The 16,731-nt window shown below is 43.8% G+C and overlaps 1 protein-coding gene across 5 annotated transcripts in view; it reads left to right on the top strand.

Annotated features, from left to right (window-relative positions):
* Positions 1-16,731, top strand: part of MRPS27 (mitochondrial ribosomal protein S27) — a 111,828-nt gene that overhangs the window by 91,229 nt on the left and 3,868 nt on the right. For 4 of the 5 annotated variants that reach the window (XM_029217489.1, XM_029217491.1, XM_029217490.1 and 1 more), the window contains 5 exons: positions 768-883; positions 4,595-4,697; positions 7,050-7,192; positions 9,204-9,377; positions 12,142-13,382. In XM_029217489.1, the coding sequence (XP_029073322.1) occupies positions 768-883; positions 4,595-4,697; positions 7,050-7,192; positions 9,204-9,377; positions 12,142-12,381 (776 nt within the window). In that variant the 3' untranslated portion in view covers positions 12,382-13,382. Of the gene's footprint in view, positions 1-767; positions 884-4,594; positions 4,698-7,049; positions 7,193-9,203; positions 9,378-12,141; positions 13,383-16,731 lie in introns of those variants that run through there. The other variant, XM_029217492.1, reaches the window with a different exon arrangement.

Raw genomic sequence — 16,731 nt, 5'->3', positions numbered from 1 at the left:
TGAAATGTTGAGGGACAATAAATTAGACCTTGCTCAAGGTCTGGTCTCCTATGATCAGCATTCATGTGAAAACAAATATCTTCTATGTTACACTCACGGAATTATAACTTATGAATAAGCATTTCCTTTCCATTCTTTCAATTCTTTTAAATTGAGCCTGATTGTCCTTTTTGTAGTCATCAGTTTTCTGTCTTTGAAATAATACCTGAGATTTAGAATTGTCTCTAGCATTTGTTCTCTTTTGCCCAAACAGGGAGAAAATTCCAGAACATACAGTGGGGCAGTCAGCCAAGCCCCCTCTCTACTTGTCAGGGTGACCTGGAAAATATATTTGCCTCCTTTCTGTATGCCTTAGCTCTTCCAGCTGATGGACATGATGCCTTAAATTTGCTTCACAGTTTATGAGGCATTTTCACATGTATTATTTTGTTGGACTGTCAACAGTCTTGTGATGTATGTGGGACAAATGGTATTTTAACATCATGAAGATGGTATTGAGAAATTGAGTGGTTTATTTGACATCCTTGAGGACAGTGATACAATAGCACCTGATTCAGTACACAGTAGTGTGTACAATAGAAGCTGAAGACTTGGGAAAGACCTAGTTTATGGAAGAACTAGGACCAGAGCCCACATTTCTTAACTTCTTAACTCTGTTTATTTTTCTGTCATGCCCCACTTTTTAAGAGTGTTTATAGTTAAATACAGGTTTGATGATGTTACCTAAAACTAATTACCTCTCATTTTTACTTTGATCTTCTTTCCAGATGCTCTATCCGTGGTTTTTGAGATCATGATGCAAGAAGCTTTTGAGGTTCCCTCCACCCAACTCCTCTCCCTCTACGTTTTATACTACTGCCTGGCAAAGAAGACAGACTTTAGTGTAAGTGATCTACCTTAAAGCAGCAGTGAGAGCCTTAGAAGAAGCAAGCAGTGGCTGCTCAGTAGTGATGTGGGCACCAGAGGAAACCTCTGCCCTCAGCATCTGGAAAAAGATGCCTGATGTATAGCGCTGTGGCCCCGTACAACCAGGAATGAGTGTTCATCCTGTACATTTTAGGTACTGGGCTCTAACAAAGTGGAATTGGACATTCTTCCACTCGGAAGAATCTCAAGGGAAAGTCCTTATGTGCATTCTGAGACTTGAGCTAGGCTAAGTGCACCTCACACGTGCAGAAGTAGGTAATCGATGATCAATGAGAGCTGGGCATGGCATACCAACGAAGCAGTGAGGCAGCCAGCTTCGACCACGACCTCAGGTATTAAATACTCATTGTTTAATTTATGTCAGTATTTTCCTAAGGTTGCTCTGGGTCAGTCCAGAAGACTGAGTTTGGTTTCATCTCTTAGGATATTTAGTCATTGTTTATTGCTATCCTAAGAATAACAACAGTAACAACAACAATAGCTAATACTTAAATGGCACTTACTTTACACCAGGCTGTGTCCTTGGTGTTTTAGATTTATTAATTCATTTAATCCTCACAACTCCATGCAGATGAGAAGACTGGGGCACAGAGATGTTACATAATAGCCACCCAGCTAGTAGGTGATGAAGCCACCTGGTGAAGCCAAGCAGCCTGGCCCTACAGTCTGCCCTTAACCTCAAATGTAACACCAAAAAATACTACTTTGGGTAGGAAATGAAAAGATCATTTAGTCTAGCCCCCATTCGAAAAAAATTTATTGTGTATTTTGTTTTTGTAAGATGAACATCATAGCCTATGGCACACCTCGCGTTCATTAGTTCATTAAATATATATTGAGCAACTACTACATTCCATACATTTCAAGTGCTCCTTATACAGTGGTGAGCAAAAATTTCCTTCTTACAATCTAAGATGAATATAGGCATTTAAAACAAACACACGAATATAAAATGATGACTATTAATGATCACTACAAAGACGTCTTCTATGAAAAGCCTGTATGGTAGTGAGTTTTTGTTTGTATTTTAAACTTGTTAGGAAAGCCTTCTTCCTTAAGGAAATATTTCCTGAGTTAATATTTGAAGCATGAATAGGAATGAACAGACTGAAGAGAGGAAGAACAATCCAAAAAGAGAAAATGACATGTGCAAAAGTCCTGTGGCAGAAAGAACATGCTGAGCAGAAAGGGGCTGGAAGAAGCTAGGAAGTTAGTGTAGCTGCCACAGAGAGAATTGTAGGGTGAGATGAGATTGCAGAAGGTAGGTCATGCTAAGCTGTTTCATCTACATTCTAAAAATAGTGAGAAGCCACTGAAAAGCTTTAAGCAGAAGGGGTGGCATGATCAGATTTGTGTATCTGGGCTGTAACATGGGTAGGAGGTTGGATCAGGGCCAGGGTGGTTATGGTCAGAGCACGTAGGAGACTATCATGGTCGTCTGAGTAAGAGTAATGGTAGTGTAGGGACCAGAATGTGGTGGAGTTACAAAGTAGCCGATGACCGTATCTAGGAGGCAAAGAGCATGATGAGGAAGGAAGTAGATGTGGAGGCAGGGAGGTGGGGGTGAAGTCTGACCTCCTCAGTTTCTGCCTGGGGTATCTGGACAAAAGGGTCACCATGTGTTTGCAAAGACTTCTTTTGATGAGGAAGATCATTAATTTGGCTCTGAATGTGTTGCATTTTGAGATACCTTTGAGAAGGTCGAGATTTCACAAGGGAAATTGGCATCTTAATGGAAAAATCTGGACTGGAGATGTAATTTACAAATCCACGTGTAAGTGTCTGCAGACGAGCCACAGGCCAAAAGGAGAGTCAGGAATGTGCTGGAATAAACACCGTGGGAGGAGGTGGTCTGCATGTAGAACGCTCCTCAGAGGGTAGGTGAGACGAGGACTTTTATGAAATGCGTTGAACTTAGTGGTGTGAGGGCCATAGAGTAATGGAGCAGGAAACCAAATTGGAGTGGATTGTGGAGTGAGTCCGAGGTGCAGAAAGGAGACAGTGAGCATCAGCGGTGTTTTGAGATGTCTGGCTATGAAGGGGAGTGGAGGGAGGAAGGAGAGAAGGAGGGTTTGCTTTGTATTAATGGGAGAAGCTGAAGCATGAAATGAGAAAACCTTGAGGACATTGGTAAAATAGCTCCTAATTTAGTCCATAATAGTACGTAGAGTAGAAGGTAAAGGCTTGGAAGAGACCTGATATTTTATGTTAACACATAACTAGCCTTTCATCTAAGCAGCAGTGGTTGTATTTTCCCCAATCATCCAAAAATTCTCTAACACATCCATTTGCTTTCACTCATCTTTGTAAACGTGCTTTTGGAAGAATCACCATTGCAGCCACCATCACCACCCCTGCTCAGTTCTAGCGCAGCAAGGATGCTGCTCATTTGGCTTTTAGCCCCTGTTGCATCCTGATACTATAGGTCATGTTTTTCCCTAAAGAAAAGAAAAAATGCTTCTAAGCCTCCCTATTAATTTTTCCCTGGGCCCCTTTTCATGCAGTTTTTGTGGGGGGAAATCAAACCTCTGAGTGATTTGCTTTCGCAAGTGAAATGACCTGGTCCTTCATTACCAACTCTCTTGCTTATGTGTGCTGCAGAAGCCCCTGAGGAGGCTTTGCTTTTCTCCCAAGGTCTTTGCTTGTTTCAAAGGTTTAGAAAAACCTTAAGAAATTGCACTTGCTTTGCACAAAGGTCATTCCCAGTAAAGAGGTTTGGGTGCCCCTTAACACCTGGGGTACCCCACTTATATACCTGGCTGCAATTGTAGCTTGCACACTTTGTTCATTCTCTGACCAGTGCAGGGCCACCTGAGCTTTGCATTCTGTTATTTCCAAGCTGGAACAAAGGCTCAGGCCGCTGTGTGCTCCTACTGCACCAGCACCGAGAAGATCACAGCCCTCGTCTGGGGAGTTGCCAAGGCTCTCCTCAGGCCTGCCTTTACAGTGAGTCCCCCGTCCCTGCTGTTGCTAGTCTGCAGCAGCCTTAGCAATGCTTGTATTTTGCCCCTTCTTTTCCCATGTCTCATAAGGCTTCAATTTTATTGAAGTGTAATTTTGCACCCTGTGTTGAAAGAAATGATTGCCAAGTGTTTCTGATTGCCTAATTGATTTTTGAGAGGCGTAAATCTATCTAAAGGCAGCCTAATAGTTATATTTATTTGAACACTGTGAAGTAGAAGGAGTCTTATTGCTGAATTGTTTAAAATTCAAAAAGCTTGCTCTGTCATTTCATAGCAGTGTGAGTACAGGGCTAACAGCATGGGTAATCTTTGTTGATTGTCTCAAGGCAATGCTGGTCCAGAGTGTACGCTTTATTTTTATTTTGTTTTGCTTTTCTGATCGTAAAAGGAACTCTTACTCACTGCCCCAAATTTGGAAAGTAATGAAAAGTACAAAGAAGAAAACCAAAATTGCTTGTAATTTCACTGCCCAGAAATCTGTTAACATATCGGGCATTTCTATTCTGTATTTTTCACTAAACATAAATATCTTTTCTTTCCAAAATTAGAATTATAATGTACCTTTAGTTTTGTTATTTTGATTCTTTTACTTAATGTTATAACATGTTCTTTTTTCCTCTGTGTCATTAAAAATCACATTTTTGCATACAAAATGCATTTATGCATTGCTTGGCTGCACCGTGATCTGGTATATTCTGTTGCAGTGGGAAGAGGAGAGGAACTTTGGTGCATCCCTGTTACTCCCAGGCCTAAAGCAAAAGAATTCGGTGGGGCTGAGTTCCCAGTTGTACGGCTATGCGCTTCTTGGTAAGCTGGAGGTCCTTACAAACATTGTTCTTCATAGATAGAACTGATGCATTCTTTTACTTCATAATAAAATTATAATTTGATTTAAATTTGCGAGTGAAATTCCAATACAGCTTTCATTTTTAGACGTAAAACTAGACTTTGATGGCCTTACGGTTACGACCTAAGACAGTAAAGCAGGTTCTAAAACCTCCCACCACTGGCAAGGTGAGAATTAGTTCTGATGGCTCTCGATTATATTTAGTGGTAATCAGTGTGAGGAAGGGATAAAGAAAGGAAAGTTCTGGCCCTCTTTTGGGAGAACCGGCCAGTAGGATCTTTCCCATTATTAACAAAGATCTTTCTGTCTCTTAAACCTAAAGCCCAGGAGGAAAGAAATTAAGAGTTGGAGTTGAACACATATCCTTGGTATTGTTTTCAGGTGTGAGGGAAGAGAAATTCAGAGAGCACTTCCAGCAGCACTTGGGAAAGCAGAGAGGGGCTCATTGGTGCAATGTGACTGTGCCGCACACAGGACAGCTAGCTCTGCTTTAGACCCCGGATTGCATGAGAATCAGACAGTCAGGAGGGCAAAGCCTTCTGAGGAGCAGCCTCGGCACTTGGGTTGTGTGGAATCTGGGCAAATAACATTCACCCTAAGTGTGCATAAAATGTGTCCCGATTTACACAGGTTTATTAAATGCATGTTATTTCATTATCCTTGCAGTCTCTCTCCTAAGTAGGTAGGCATTTGAGAAAGTCCCTTCTGATCATCCATTGTGTCTGCTTACCTTTGTTTTCTGAAAATCATCTAAGTTATAGCAGTTTGACTGCTTTTGGAGTTGATCTTCCCCAATAAAATATAGTGTGGCATTCTCAGATGCTGATTCTGATAGAAACTGACTCAGAGAGAGGAGTTCATCAGGCTGGCGATCAGACTAACAAAAGAGTTGACCACTCTTTTTAAAAATCATTTTCTCTTTACTTACCATCTACTTTTGATATTGATTTACACGTTTTTGGCCTTTGCCTTCAGATGAGCACTCAGGAGTGTTACACTGCATGAATTGGCCGGGAAGTTGTCAAGGCTAAGAAAATGTACTTTGTTGTTCCTGTTGCTGAGCAGAGGCCCGCGTGTTTTGGGTCTGGGAGCATCAGATCCAAAGCCCTTTGCTCTCACTGTGTCCTGTGCTGTGCAGCCTCATTCACCTCTCACAGAAGCAGCTTCCCAGAACGTGACTGCAGCCAGCCCCAAGCATCTTACAGGTCTAAAATTAGCTGTCACCTGATGAGCTTTGTCTGTTTATGTTCCACTACAGCTTTCCCAAATCCTCCTTCCTGGGAAAGATAAGTGAAGGTAGATTTAAGACCTGGCAGCTCAAGGTGACTTTGGTCATTAGTGCAGAAGTTTCTGTTCCCCAGGAGTCCAGAGACAGCCCCTGTCCTCACTCGGGGACCTTGCTGCCAGCCATGTTTTAAGCTCCAGTTGTGATTGTTTGAGGTACCAAGAGAAACATTCATGTCCTGAGACCCAAAAGGATGAATGAGGACTATACGATTTAAGTATTGATGAACCTCAAATAAAGGAAAGGAGAGCAAAGTGAGATTTTTTTTTTCATAAAGACAGTCAGTGGGGTGTTTTGGAGCATTTTGAAAAATGTCAAACATTTCCTGGCAGGGGAAGTTGTCAGACGTTGACAAGATTTCCACTGTAAAAAAGTTGTGGAATTTCTTTTCAGAGGAAGAGTTTGTTCTTGAAACAAAACTAGTATTTCAGTTGTTTGACTTGTTTTGTCAGGGTAGTTCCACTTAGAGGCAGATATAACAACCTCTGTAGGGACTTCCCTGGTGGTCCAGTGGGTAAGACTCCGCACTCCCAATGCAAGGGGCCTGGGTTCGATCCCTGGTCAGGGAACTAGATCCCGCATGCATGCCGCAACTAAGAAGTCCGCATGCTGCAACTAAAAGATCCTGCATGCCGCAACTAAAGATCCTGCATGCCACAACTAAGACCCGGCACAGCCAAATTAAAATAAATAAATAAAAAATAAATAGCAACCTCTGTAAATTTCCCTCAACCCTTTGATTCATATATCCTCATGATAATCTCCAGTAGTCCAAATGAAAAAGAAGAAAAATAAGTTCACATGACTTTATACTGAAAGGTGTATACATAGAATTTTACATTTTTCATCATACATCCAAAGTGTCCCCATTCACTGGGTGGGATGAGGCTCTTGGTATAGGTTTGAAACGATCCTTCTCTATTTCTAGAGCTGCCAGGTAAGTATTCACTTGTGCCTTCAAGTCCTCCGTCTCAGACATAGTGGGAAGCCACGGCTGAGCCTTCTTCATTGTTCTTTTTGACCACAGGGAAGGTGGAATTGCAGCAAGGGCTGCGGGCTGTGTACCATAACATGCCCCTGCTGTGGCAGCCAGGGTACCTCAACAGAGCCCTTCAAGTAATGGAGAAGGTGGCCTCCTCCCCAGAAGACGGAAAGCTGTGTAGAGAAGCGGTAAGTTCCCTGTCTCTAATTCAGTGGGATTTATCATTTCCTGTTACTCATAAGTCAAGCTTTGGATTTTGTTTTCCTTGTCTCCCCCATGCCCCACTTTCTTTATCTCTGTAGAATCATGTACTTATTCAGGTGAAAAGGAGTGAAAAACCACAAACATTCTCAATGTTACTGACAAAAAGCACTAGAAAATAAGATTGATGTTGATTTTATAGTTCACTATCTGGGAGGAAGACCATTCCCCTTCCCTAAAATTCAAACTGAATTCTGTAAAATACTGTTTAATTCTGCCCGACCCCTAAAGTAAAATCTCAGTAGGAGCTTGAGAGGTTAAGATTTCATTTTTAATTTTTGGCATTTCTGTCTCCTCATTTAGTCCCCGGAGCCTAACTACTTGTCAGTTTTTTCCATCATACAAGCTCTCAAGAAATGAGTCTAGGGACTAGAGATGGCACTGTCTTTCTTTCCTTCCATTAAACTATTCTGTGGTGAATGCATGATGCTGAGGAGATCTGGACCAAATGTTCCTTTCATAGTTCTAAGGCGTTCACTTTGCCTGGACTAGGACACTGTCCTCCCACCAGCCTCAAAGCTCATCCCTCTTGGTCACCTTGGGCTCTTGACACTACGAAGTTACTAGAGTGAGCTCAGGCTACAGGAAAGCACGCGACGAGCTTACACCCGATAGGGAGCCAACAGTGTTCGTTGCTGCCCAAGCAGCTGTTGTAGCCAGAGTGAGGCATAGAAGGACATCAGTTGTTTCATTAACAGGGTGTAAAAGTTAACTTTGAGCAGCTGGTTATTTGTTTTGCCTTGATGCTGATCACTAGGACTCACCTCATGGCTTCCGCGCAGTCACAGGATGCACAAGTCTGGTCCCTATACTGGCTCCTTATACTGGTGTCTAGTGAGGCCGTATGTTCTCTGCCAGACATTTACCAAGTATACACATTTCTAAATACATTTTCATGTTTTAACCCTGCTGTAGTCAGTGCTGGTGATTGAAAACACAAAATTATACATAAATGCTTTGCGAGGGAAATACTCCTCCCAGCTGGAGCCAGATTTGCGTTGTTTGTGTCCTGACTTCATAGGAGTGTGATTCAGATGTCAGCAAGAGTGGGATATGTGTCACATATATGTATGTGTATGTGTATATATATGTATACCCCACATATACATTTGGGTATAATGTATTAGTGGCATTAAGAAGCCTTGGAGTATTTTCTGGATTTTTGTTCTGAAGTGACATGGACAGAATTAATCGGTATCCATGCAGGTGCTAATGCTGGCCTTGAGGTTGTTTCTGTCCCATCTCTGATGATTAGGCCCTCTGAGGGTTGAGGGAGGTTGCCCCAAAATGAAAGTGGTAGGGGAGAGGGGTCAAAACAAAAAGAAACCTTCCATTTTATAGTTTATTTACTTTCTAAGCCATAGAAATCACCTGTTACAATAAATTTCATGTATGCCTATCTGGTCTTTGTCAGCAGCTTATATAGATTGACTGATCCCTAATCTCTGGATACCCTATGAGCTAAAATTTTTCTCTGAAGAAGGCCCCTGCCTAGATTCAGAGGCTTTACCGTGCATTCAAAGTGGTCCATTTTGGTTCTGGTCTGTAGTGGTTTTTCTTTCCCTTTCTCCCAATTCCAAAGCAATTGAGGAAGAAAAACATGGAAGGGGTGGTACTTCAGTACCCATCAAGCATAATTCTTGGATTCTTACCTGGGTGATTAAAAGTGAAATCAAAAGCTGCTGTGTTGATTCACTTATACAGATAATTCTGAGCTTGCTTATTCCATTTGTTTTGTACTAAGTGTTCATGCCATGGGACAGGGTGTTTCTAGTGTAAAATTATATAACCATTTCTGTTCCCTATAATTTGATAAGAGAACTCTTCTCGCAATATTTTAGATCCCAGGTTTCCCTTCCTTTCCCTTCTCCAGCCTCCCTTCCCAGTGCTTTCAGGGCCACAGGACATTTAATCTCTGCCCCGCTTTCTGCTCTGCAGCTCGATGTGCTGGACAGAGCGCTGAAGGCGGCTCTGACCGCTCAGGCCCAGGGGTCTTCAGAGGACCAGCCCCAAGAAGGTGAGAAGACCCAGAGGTCAGAAGAACTGGTGGAGCAGCTGGATGTGGAGGAAACTGAACAGTCCAAGCTTCCCCGTTACCTGGAACGATTTGAGGTGAGTTGTAGCAGAATTGAGTCCCTCTCAGCTGTGCATTAAGCATGCTTCTCTGCCGTGGTGATAGACCAGCAGTCCTTTCATGCATCAATGTCACACACAAGGCCATTAAAAACTGACATCAAAAATCACATTGTTGGGCTTCCCTGGTGGCGCAGTGGTTGAGAGTCCGCCTGCCGATGCAGGGGACACCGGTTCGTTCCCCAGTCCGGGAAGATCCCACATGCCGCGGAGCGGCTGGGCCCGTGAACCATGGCCACTGAGCCTGCGCGTCCGAAGCCTGTGCTCCGCAACGGGAGAGGCCACAACAATGAGAGGCCCGCATACAGAAAAAAAAAAAAAAAAATCACATTGTTATTGCTTCACACAGGAAGTGGTCTTAAAAGAAACAAATGGAATTTTTATGCTCCTTTTCATACTTGAGCGAATCGGTCAGTTTTCCTAAGGCAGCATGTCATTATCCACTACTCATCCCTGACGTCTGCCTGATGGGTGGGTAATAGTTTGCCTTCTCATAGCAAGCACCTGACTTCAGCCCTGGGTGAAGAGGATCTGGTCATTTCTCCATATTACATTGAACCTTCTTGATCACCAGAAACCCAGGTAGAAATCACAAAGCCTCGTTTGAATATGATGAAGATGAAGTGCAGGCATCTTCTCTTGCTCGGCTTTGTGGTGTGCACTAGGGCCATTGGAAATGCTCTCTGGACTACATGGATGGTGTAAACAGGTTTCTACAGGTTTCAGGACAGCCCTGAGCACTCAAACTGCCTTTGGTAGCTTTCAACTCTACCTCCCAAAATGCTCTGTGATCAGAGTCAGGGAGGAAGAGCCATGTTCAGATTTTAAGCCCTTGGCCTCTTCCTTGCTGTGTTTCTCATCTATTTAGCACGAAGCGGGGGGGAAAAAAAATAAGTTGCTGCCTGAAGGAGAATTCATTGTGTGAAGCAGAAAACGTTCCCATCCCTCCCAGCTGACCCATTGTGTTCTTTTGGTGCAGAGGGATGTATACTTTGCCAGAGTATTACATTGAAATCTTTGCAGTAATTATATTGAACTAGCTGTGGGAAATCTATTTCCCCTTGTTCTAAGGAGGATCCTAATACCTTTAGTAGCTGTTTTTCCCAGTACTTCTATAAGGTAATTGCTCAACTTCCCTTTTTTATAATTTAGAAACTGAAAAAGGAACGTTAATCGATGTTTTCAGGGTACACGGAGAATTAGCAGCTAGGTTAAGAATTTACATACCTGTTCTTTCCTCTTAACTTTGCAGATTTAGAAAAGCTAAAAAGCAAAAAATCTGCTTAGCCCCATAGATTATCATTTACCATGTTCTTATTGACCAAGGCTGCCCCACGACTCTTAAAAGTTACCACCTTTTTCTTATTGCTTATATATTTAATCTTGGAGAATAGAAATCTGTGCCAGCATTAAATTCTCAGCCCTCACTCTTCCACAATGCATTTTTTTTTTTAAATTCACACGAAAAAAGACCAATATTTCTTGACTGCTAGTTGTGTGTTAGGCACTACTGGGTTTCCTTTCTCCTCACCTGGGTGGTAGATACTGCTCTTCCTGTGTTACATGACACTAAGGTTGAGGGAACCTAGTCCATAAGTGACTGACTTTGGATTTGAACACAAATTTGAACACTTTGGATTTGCTGACTCAGAGTTGAGTCCTTATTCTGGTGTCCCAAGCTGTCTCCTTGGCCTCAAACCAGGTGGGAAGTGATATCAGAAAGAAAGAATTCTCATTTTACACTTCCTTTTCTTCCTGGTGCCTGATTTTTATTAGTCCCAGGTAATCTTTTTGGGGCTTATTTTTGTGGCTGACCTGTCACACCAGACGTCTGGCCACTCCTTGAAGCCCATGGATCCTTCCCACCTTCCAGCCCCTGCTGTTAGAGCAGGCCTCATCACCTATGCCAGTAAATTGCATTTGTTTTGTGGAACATGGGGTGTGTCATATATGCTAAGTCTGGGGCCATAAGTGGGTCTCTGATGATCTACATCTTGAAGCACTTAAGTAGATTAGTGTTTTTAGTACTTTACTTCTCCAGAAATACAATACCGACCAAATGGAGCTGCCGTTTCAGATGGAGCCATAAGTAGTCAGGATGTCAAGGCTGACCTGCAGTGAAGCACAGCACGTGGAGGCTTATAATAGCGCAGGCACTCATGGGAGCTGTTTAGCATGCCGTTAGTAAGAAAGCGTTGACATGAATTCCATCTGTTGAAAGGAATACTGGTTAGGCAAACATTTATCCCAGTAATTCTAAAGGAAAAGCTATGGATGAACTTGCTCCATTTTATCAGCTGCTTCTGCCGTTTTGTTTCCATCTTAGGGTTCTTTGTTCTTGGAGTTTGCTGCTTAGTTTGGTGCAGGTCAGAATGGAAATGAAGGTTTCTTGTCTTGTGCAGTGTTTGTGGTCTAAAACAAGAAATTACACAGGGAGTCACAGCATATGGAGTTCCATTTACCGTTTGTGAGTGAAGGGGAAGAAATGACATGTGGTGCATCTTAGCAGAATTGCTGGGCTGAAATTTAAAAAAAAGAGCAAAAGCTAACAGTGCCTGGATGAAAGGCAGCATGACAGGCTCCCAATAAAGTACCTTCTCCTGTGACCAGAATGTGTGGAGATTTTGTAAGTGACTTAATCTCTTCTCTTTTCCTCTTTGTATTCTTTACCTACCTGCCCCTCCCACATCTTTTTTTTTTTTTTTTTTTTTTCTTTTTTTTTGTTTTCCTTTGTTTCCAATAGGCCTTACATTCTAAGCTACACGCTTTGGGCAAAGTTGAGTCAGAAAGCCTTCTGACCCTGACCACCCAGCTTGTCAAGGAACAGCTCCCTACCTGTGAAGCAGAAGACATCGCTGCCTACGAGCAGAAGCTGCAGCAGTGGCATCTGGATTGGGTACATTTGATTCATAGGGAAAAGGAGCAGAGGGAGAGGGCCAAGCAGGGGCAGGAGGCTCTAAGAGCCGCAAAGGCATCTGTCTAATTAGGCCCCTCAGGGCCCACAGGAACTTCACAAGAGCCCATCTCAGGATCCACAGTGACCCTGAGGGCAGCCTCAGTGTCCTGCATCCACCTTCTCCTGTTCTTAAAGCAGACCCCCTAAGGTACAGAAGCCACGCTGTTCACATGTCAAGCCATGTGGCCACCCACCCGGATGCCAAGAAGACTGTGGAACCATGAAAGTGGCAAATGGTCAGACTGAAGCCACTAGCTAAATACCTTAAATAAGGGCTCTCAAAGCTTATAGTGGCGTTCTTGGGGGACAGGGATCAATTTTGAAGACTGAAAATCCCTGATACCTAGCGATGGTGGTGGGAGAAGCCGTGACTGAAGAATCTGGTCTCAAGCACAAGCTTTTGAATGGTCTCTGTGTCCCCAGCCGAGGCCACCTGCAGGTCCTGAGACCTTGTCCCCTAGTCTCCTCTCGCGTGCAAGCTCTCAGCCTGAGCTGGGTATGGGATGCCCGCACATCCCCACTTTCCCCTCCCAGACCTGAACTGGGAGAAGTTCAGTACAGGAGCAAACACAAGACCTACTGGCTCTCAAATTTCAAGGACCCCCGGTGGCATTTTTAGCATGTCAGGGCTTTTGAGGAGAGAGCTAGCCCTAGCTCTGAAGCTTCCGTGGCTTGACTCCCCATCATGTTGTGGTAACTTTCTTACAAAGCATTGTCTCAGCCCCTCATCAAGTAGGTAAAGTGAGCCTTCTGTGTACACACATGCACACACATACAATTTGTGAACACAAGTTTCAGTTAGAAATTGGAGAAAATGAGAGATGGGATGGGGCTTGCAGTGCGTAGAAGACATGAATGATTGTAAAACTGTCAGGAGGTGGAAAACTTCTCTCTGGGGTTTCTCTGTGGAAGGGGTCAGTGGCCGCTCTTGCTTGCTGTGTAATTTTGCCCTTATGTGTAGTGGTGTACTTTTATGCAGGATTGTGCTTTTGTATCAAGAACCTGTGGAAATAAATGTTCTAGGATCATTTTGGTGTATTCTTCATCTTTGGGGGAAGGGAGGGAGAAGTAGGGAGTTTCATCGTCATTATAGTCACTATGATTTTGAGCAACATATTTTCAACCCTCCTTCTCCAGTAGACTGTGGCATTTGTAATAATAATAATAATCACCACAACCACTAACTTGTGTTCAGGACTCGCTGAGCTCCAGCAACCCTATGAGTGAGCTACTATTACCCTATTTTTGAATAAGGAAACTGAAACTAAGTAACTTACGTGGGGTCAGCCTCCCACTGCTTCTCACCCTGCATGTTCCCTCCGTACATACCTGCAGTCAGTATCCAACACAGGGCCTGAGTCTTACTTAGGAAGAGGGTTATGACCAAAAGTTGGTTCTGACATTTTGGTTTATCAAGGGCAGGACTTTTTCAGCCCTTATTATATCAAGAGGCAGGTTCAAGATACATCAAAAGACGCCTTTTGCTCAGTAAATTAACAACCATCACACATGAAGCATCTGGTTGATATTTCAGCTCATAGTTTTGCCTGCATTTTCCTCCTTGTCTGTGCCTGTGGCACTTTACTTCCAGGCTTCAAGAGACCACTTCACTGTGCTGCTGCCCAGCAGGAGTTTCCAAGCTCTCCACTCCCGGACTTCTTCCACACGTGTGCCTGCATCTCTCTCAGGAACTCTCGAGAGTCTTTCCCCACCATCTACTCCCGTTTCCCCAGGCTCTCCTCCCCTGAGCTATAGGATACCCTACCACCCTCCTAGATGGTGAGAGCTGACCACAGTTGTCCTTGGTCTTTTCACCAATATCACCGTCTGTATTTCTTCCACGTGGATGGAGAAACTGCTGTCAGTACCCTGGCCTCTGGGGATGACCTGAACTGTAACAGATGACCTTCCCTCTAGCTGACCTGCCATAGTCACAGCCAGACCTCCAGTCTCGTATCACTAATCCAAGATCTTACAGCCTGAAGTCGCATTCTCCCAGTCTTCCCTTTCTCTCATCATGTGACTCCCGCAGAACCAGCTCTTCCCTGTACTTTCTGCCTGCAAACCCTTAGCCTTAACCCTGTCACTCAAACCCTCAATCTCCAGAATTCAGACTCTGCTTGCCTTCCTTCCAGTCTGGGCCCCGTGGTTGGCCCATCCCACTGATGCATCTCTAATTTCTTCTCATTCCCTTTATCCAGGCCCACTTGCCGTCCACAGACCTGTATCCTTGGAGCCACCTGTTATGGGTTGAATGGTGTCCACCCACCACCACCAAGGAAAAAATATGTTGAAGCCCTGACCCCAATGCCTTAGAATCTGACCTTAGCTGGAAATAAGGTCTTTACAAAGATGATCAAATTAAAATCAAATTATAAAAAGGAGAAATTTGGACAAAAGATACAGAAGGAAGACAACGTGAAGACACACGGGGAGAAGATGGCTACCTGAATGGTGTGGTGCATCCACAAGCCAAGGATTGCAAGCCAACAGCAGAAGCCAGAAGAGACAAGGAAGGATTGTCTCCTGGAGCCACCAGAGAGTGTGACTCTGCTGACAGCTTGATTTTGAACTTCTAGCCTCCAGTTCTGCTTTTTTAAGCCACTCAGTTTTTGGTACTTTGTTACAGCAGCCCTAGGAGACAAACACACCGCCACTTGTTCTCTGTCTCCTTGCTTCTGACCCACTAAGTTTGACATACAAAGTTGTAATGTCAGGCTGATTCCTCTACAGATTTACAGCTGTCCTCTTCAACTTAGTAGTTCTTTCATTTCTCTTACTGATTCTCGTTTTTACCTCAGTAGCTTCTGTATTGGGTCTGCTTAAGCCCTAGACCCTTGCCCCACCAGAACTGTGAGCAGATGTTCCTGCCTCCTGCTTTATCAAGAAAATTTAGGCCACATAATACAACCTCAGTCTCCCTTGTTTCTGCCTTAACAGCTCTCTCCTTTCCTGTTCTCTCCATCATCCCTTCTACTTCAAAGTGATAGGTGTCCCCGCCCTCCTTTCCAAGGTTAGGCTCTTCACTTGTGACCTGATTCCTTACCTGCCTGCCTATTCCAGAGCCATCTTCTCTTTCCATCTTGCATCGTCTCTACAGATTTCTTCTTCCAAGCCTGCAATCTTATTCAAGACTTCCTTCCCTTTTAGAAACAAAAATGTCTTTATCCTGCCATCAGTCAAGCTCCTTCCCTGTCCCTCCTTCCTTTTGTCTCCAAACTTCTTAAAAGGGTATCTCCACTTACTGGTTCGTTGCTGGTTCATTAGACCCTGAGAATTTGGCTTTCACTCTGCTGCATACCAACTGCAATGATTCTTTCCCCTCTGTTTAGCAGCACTGATCACTCCCTTAGAAGCTTGGTGGCTACAGCACACAGGCTATCTCTGTTCTGGCACTGCTTTCCTGCGGTCACAGGCCTCTGTGTGGCACATACTGTATGCTGGGCACTGTACTAAGAACTGTTGAGTTTACACAGACGAGTAAACGATAGACCCTACCCTCAAATAACTTATATTCTAGGGAGAGAGAGGGGGCAGGCACATATGCACCTATCATGCTTCATGCATGATGGTTAATTTACTGAGCAAAAGGTGCCTTTTGATGTATCTTGAACCTTCCCTTTGATATAATAATGGAGTGGTTGAAAAAACCCTGCCCTTGATAAACCAAAAAGGATCATTAGAGACACAAAGTGATGTGGGTGTTCACAGCAAGAGCACTTCAAGCCCAGAGATGGGAAAGCGCTAGTGAAGGGAAATCGTCATCACCTGCTTTGTGCTTTAGCCACGTAGGTCTGTCTCAGGCCGTCTTGGGGTAGAGATGGGCCTATTCGTCCCCATGGAGTCGTGTAAAGTAGGTGTTCAAGAGAAATTAAGTGGAACTGGAATGAACCCACACCCACCCTGCGCGTCCCCCGCTCCCCCACCAAAAAAGGAAGAAGAAATAGAAGAAAAAGGCAGAGTAGTAGAAGAAGAAAAAACAATGATGAGGTCCACATACCTTGCTCTCCTCTTCTGGGGGCTGTGTTGCCTTGGCACCAAACTTTGCCTTTTGTTTTCATACCTTCTAGCTGGCTGTGGACATCAGATATGTGTGTGGGAAGTTTGTCCATTTTACAAATAGAGGCCTTGAAAACTGGTTTATCAAAGTCGTTTTTTCACTCTGAATGAAGTAACATATCAGTGAGTCCAGGGGTGCTGCTAAACCTCTTACAGTGCATAGGGCAGCCCTCGTAACAAAGAACTGTCTGGTCCGAGATGTCAGTGGTGCCAAGCTTACAAACCCTCGTCTAGGGTATACGAGCCAGGCAGCCACAGGAATTTTTGCAGTGATGTACATTAGTTGTTTCTTGTCTAACTGTATATGAGTATAAAATA

The sequence above is a fragment of the Monodon monoceros genome, unplaced genomic scaffold (assembly GCF_005190385.1).
Source record: "Monodon monoceros isolate NGI ecotype Baffin Bay Population unplaced genomic scaffold, NGI_Narwhal_1 Super_Scaffold_12, whole genome shotgun sequence".
Taxonomy (NCBI): Eukaryota; Metazoa; Chordata; class Mammalia; order Artiodactyla; family Monodontidae; genus Monodon; species Monodon monoceros.
This window is presented reverse-complemented; position numbering and strand designations above follow the sequence as displayed.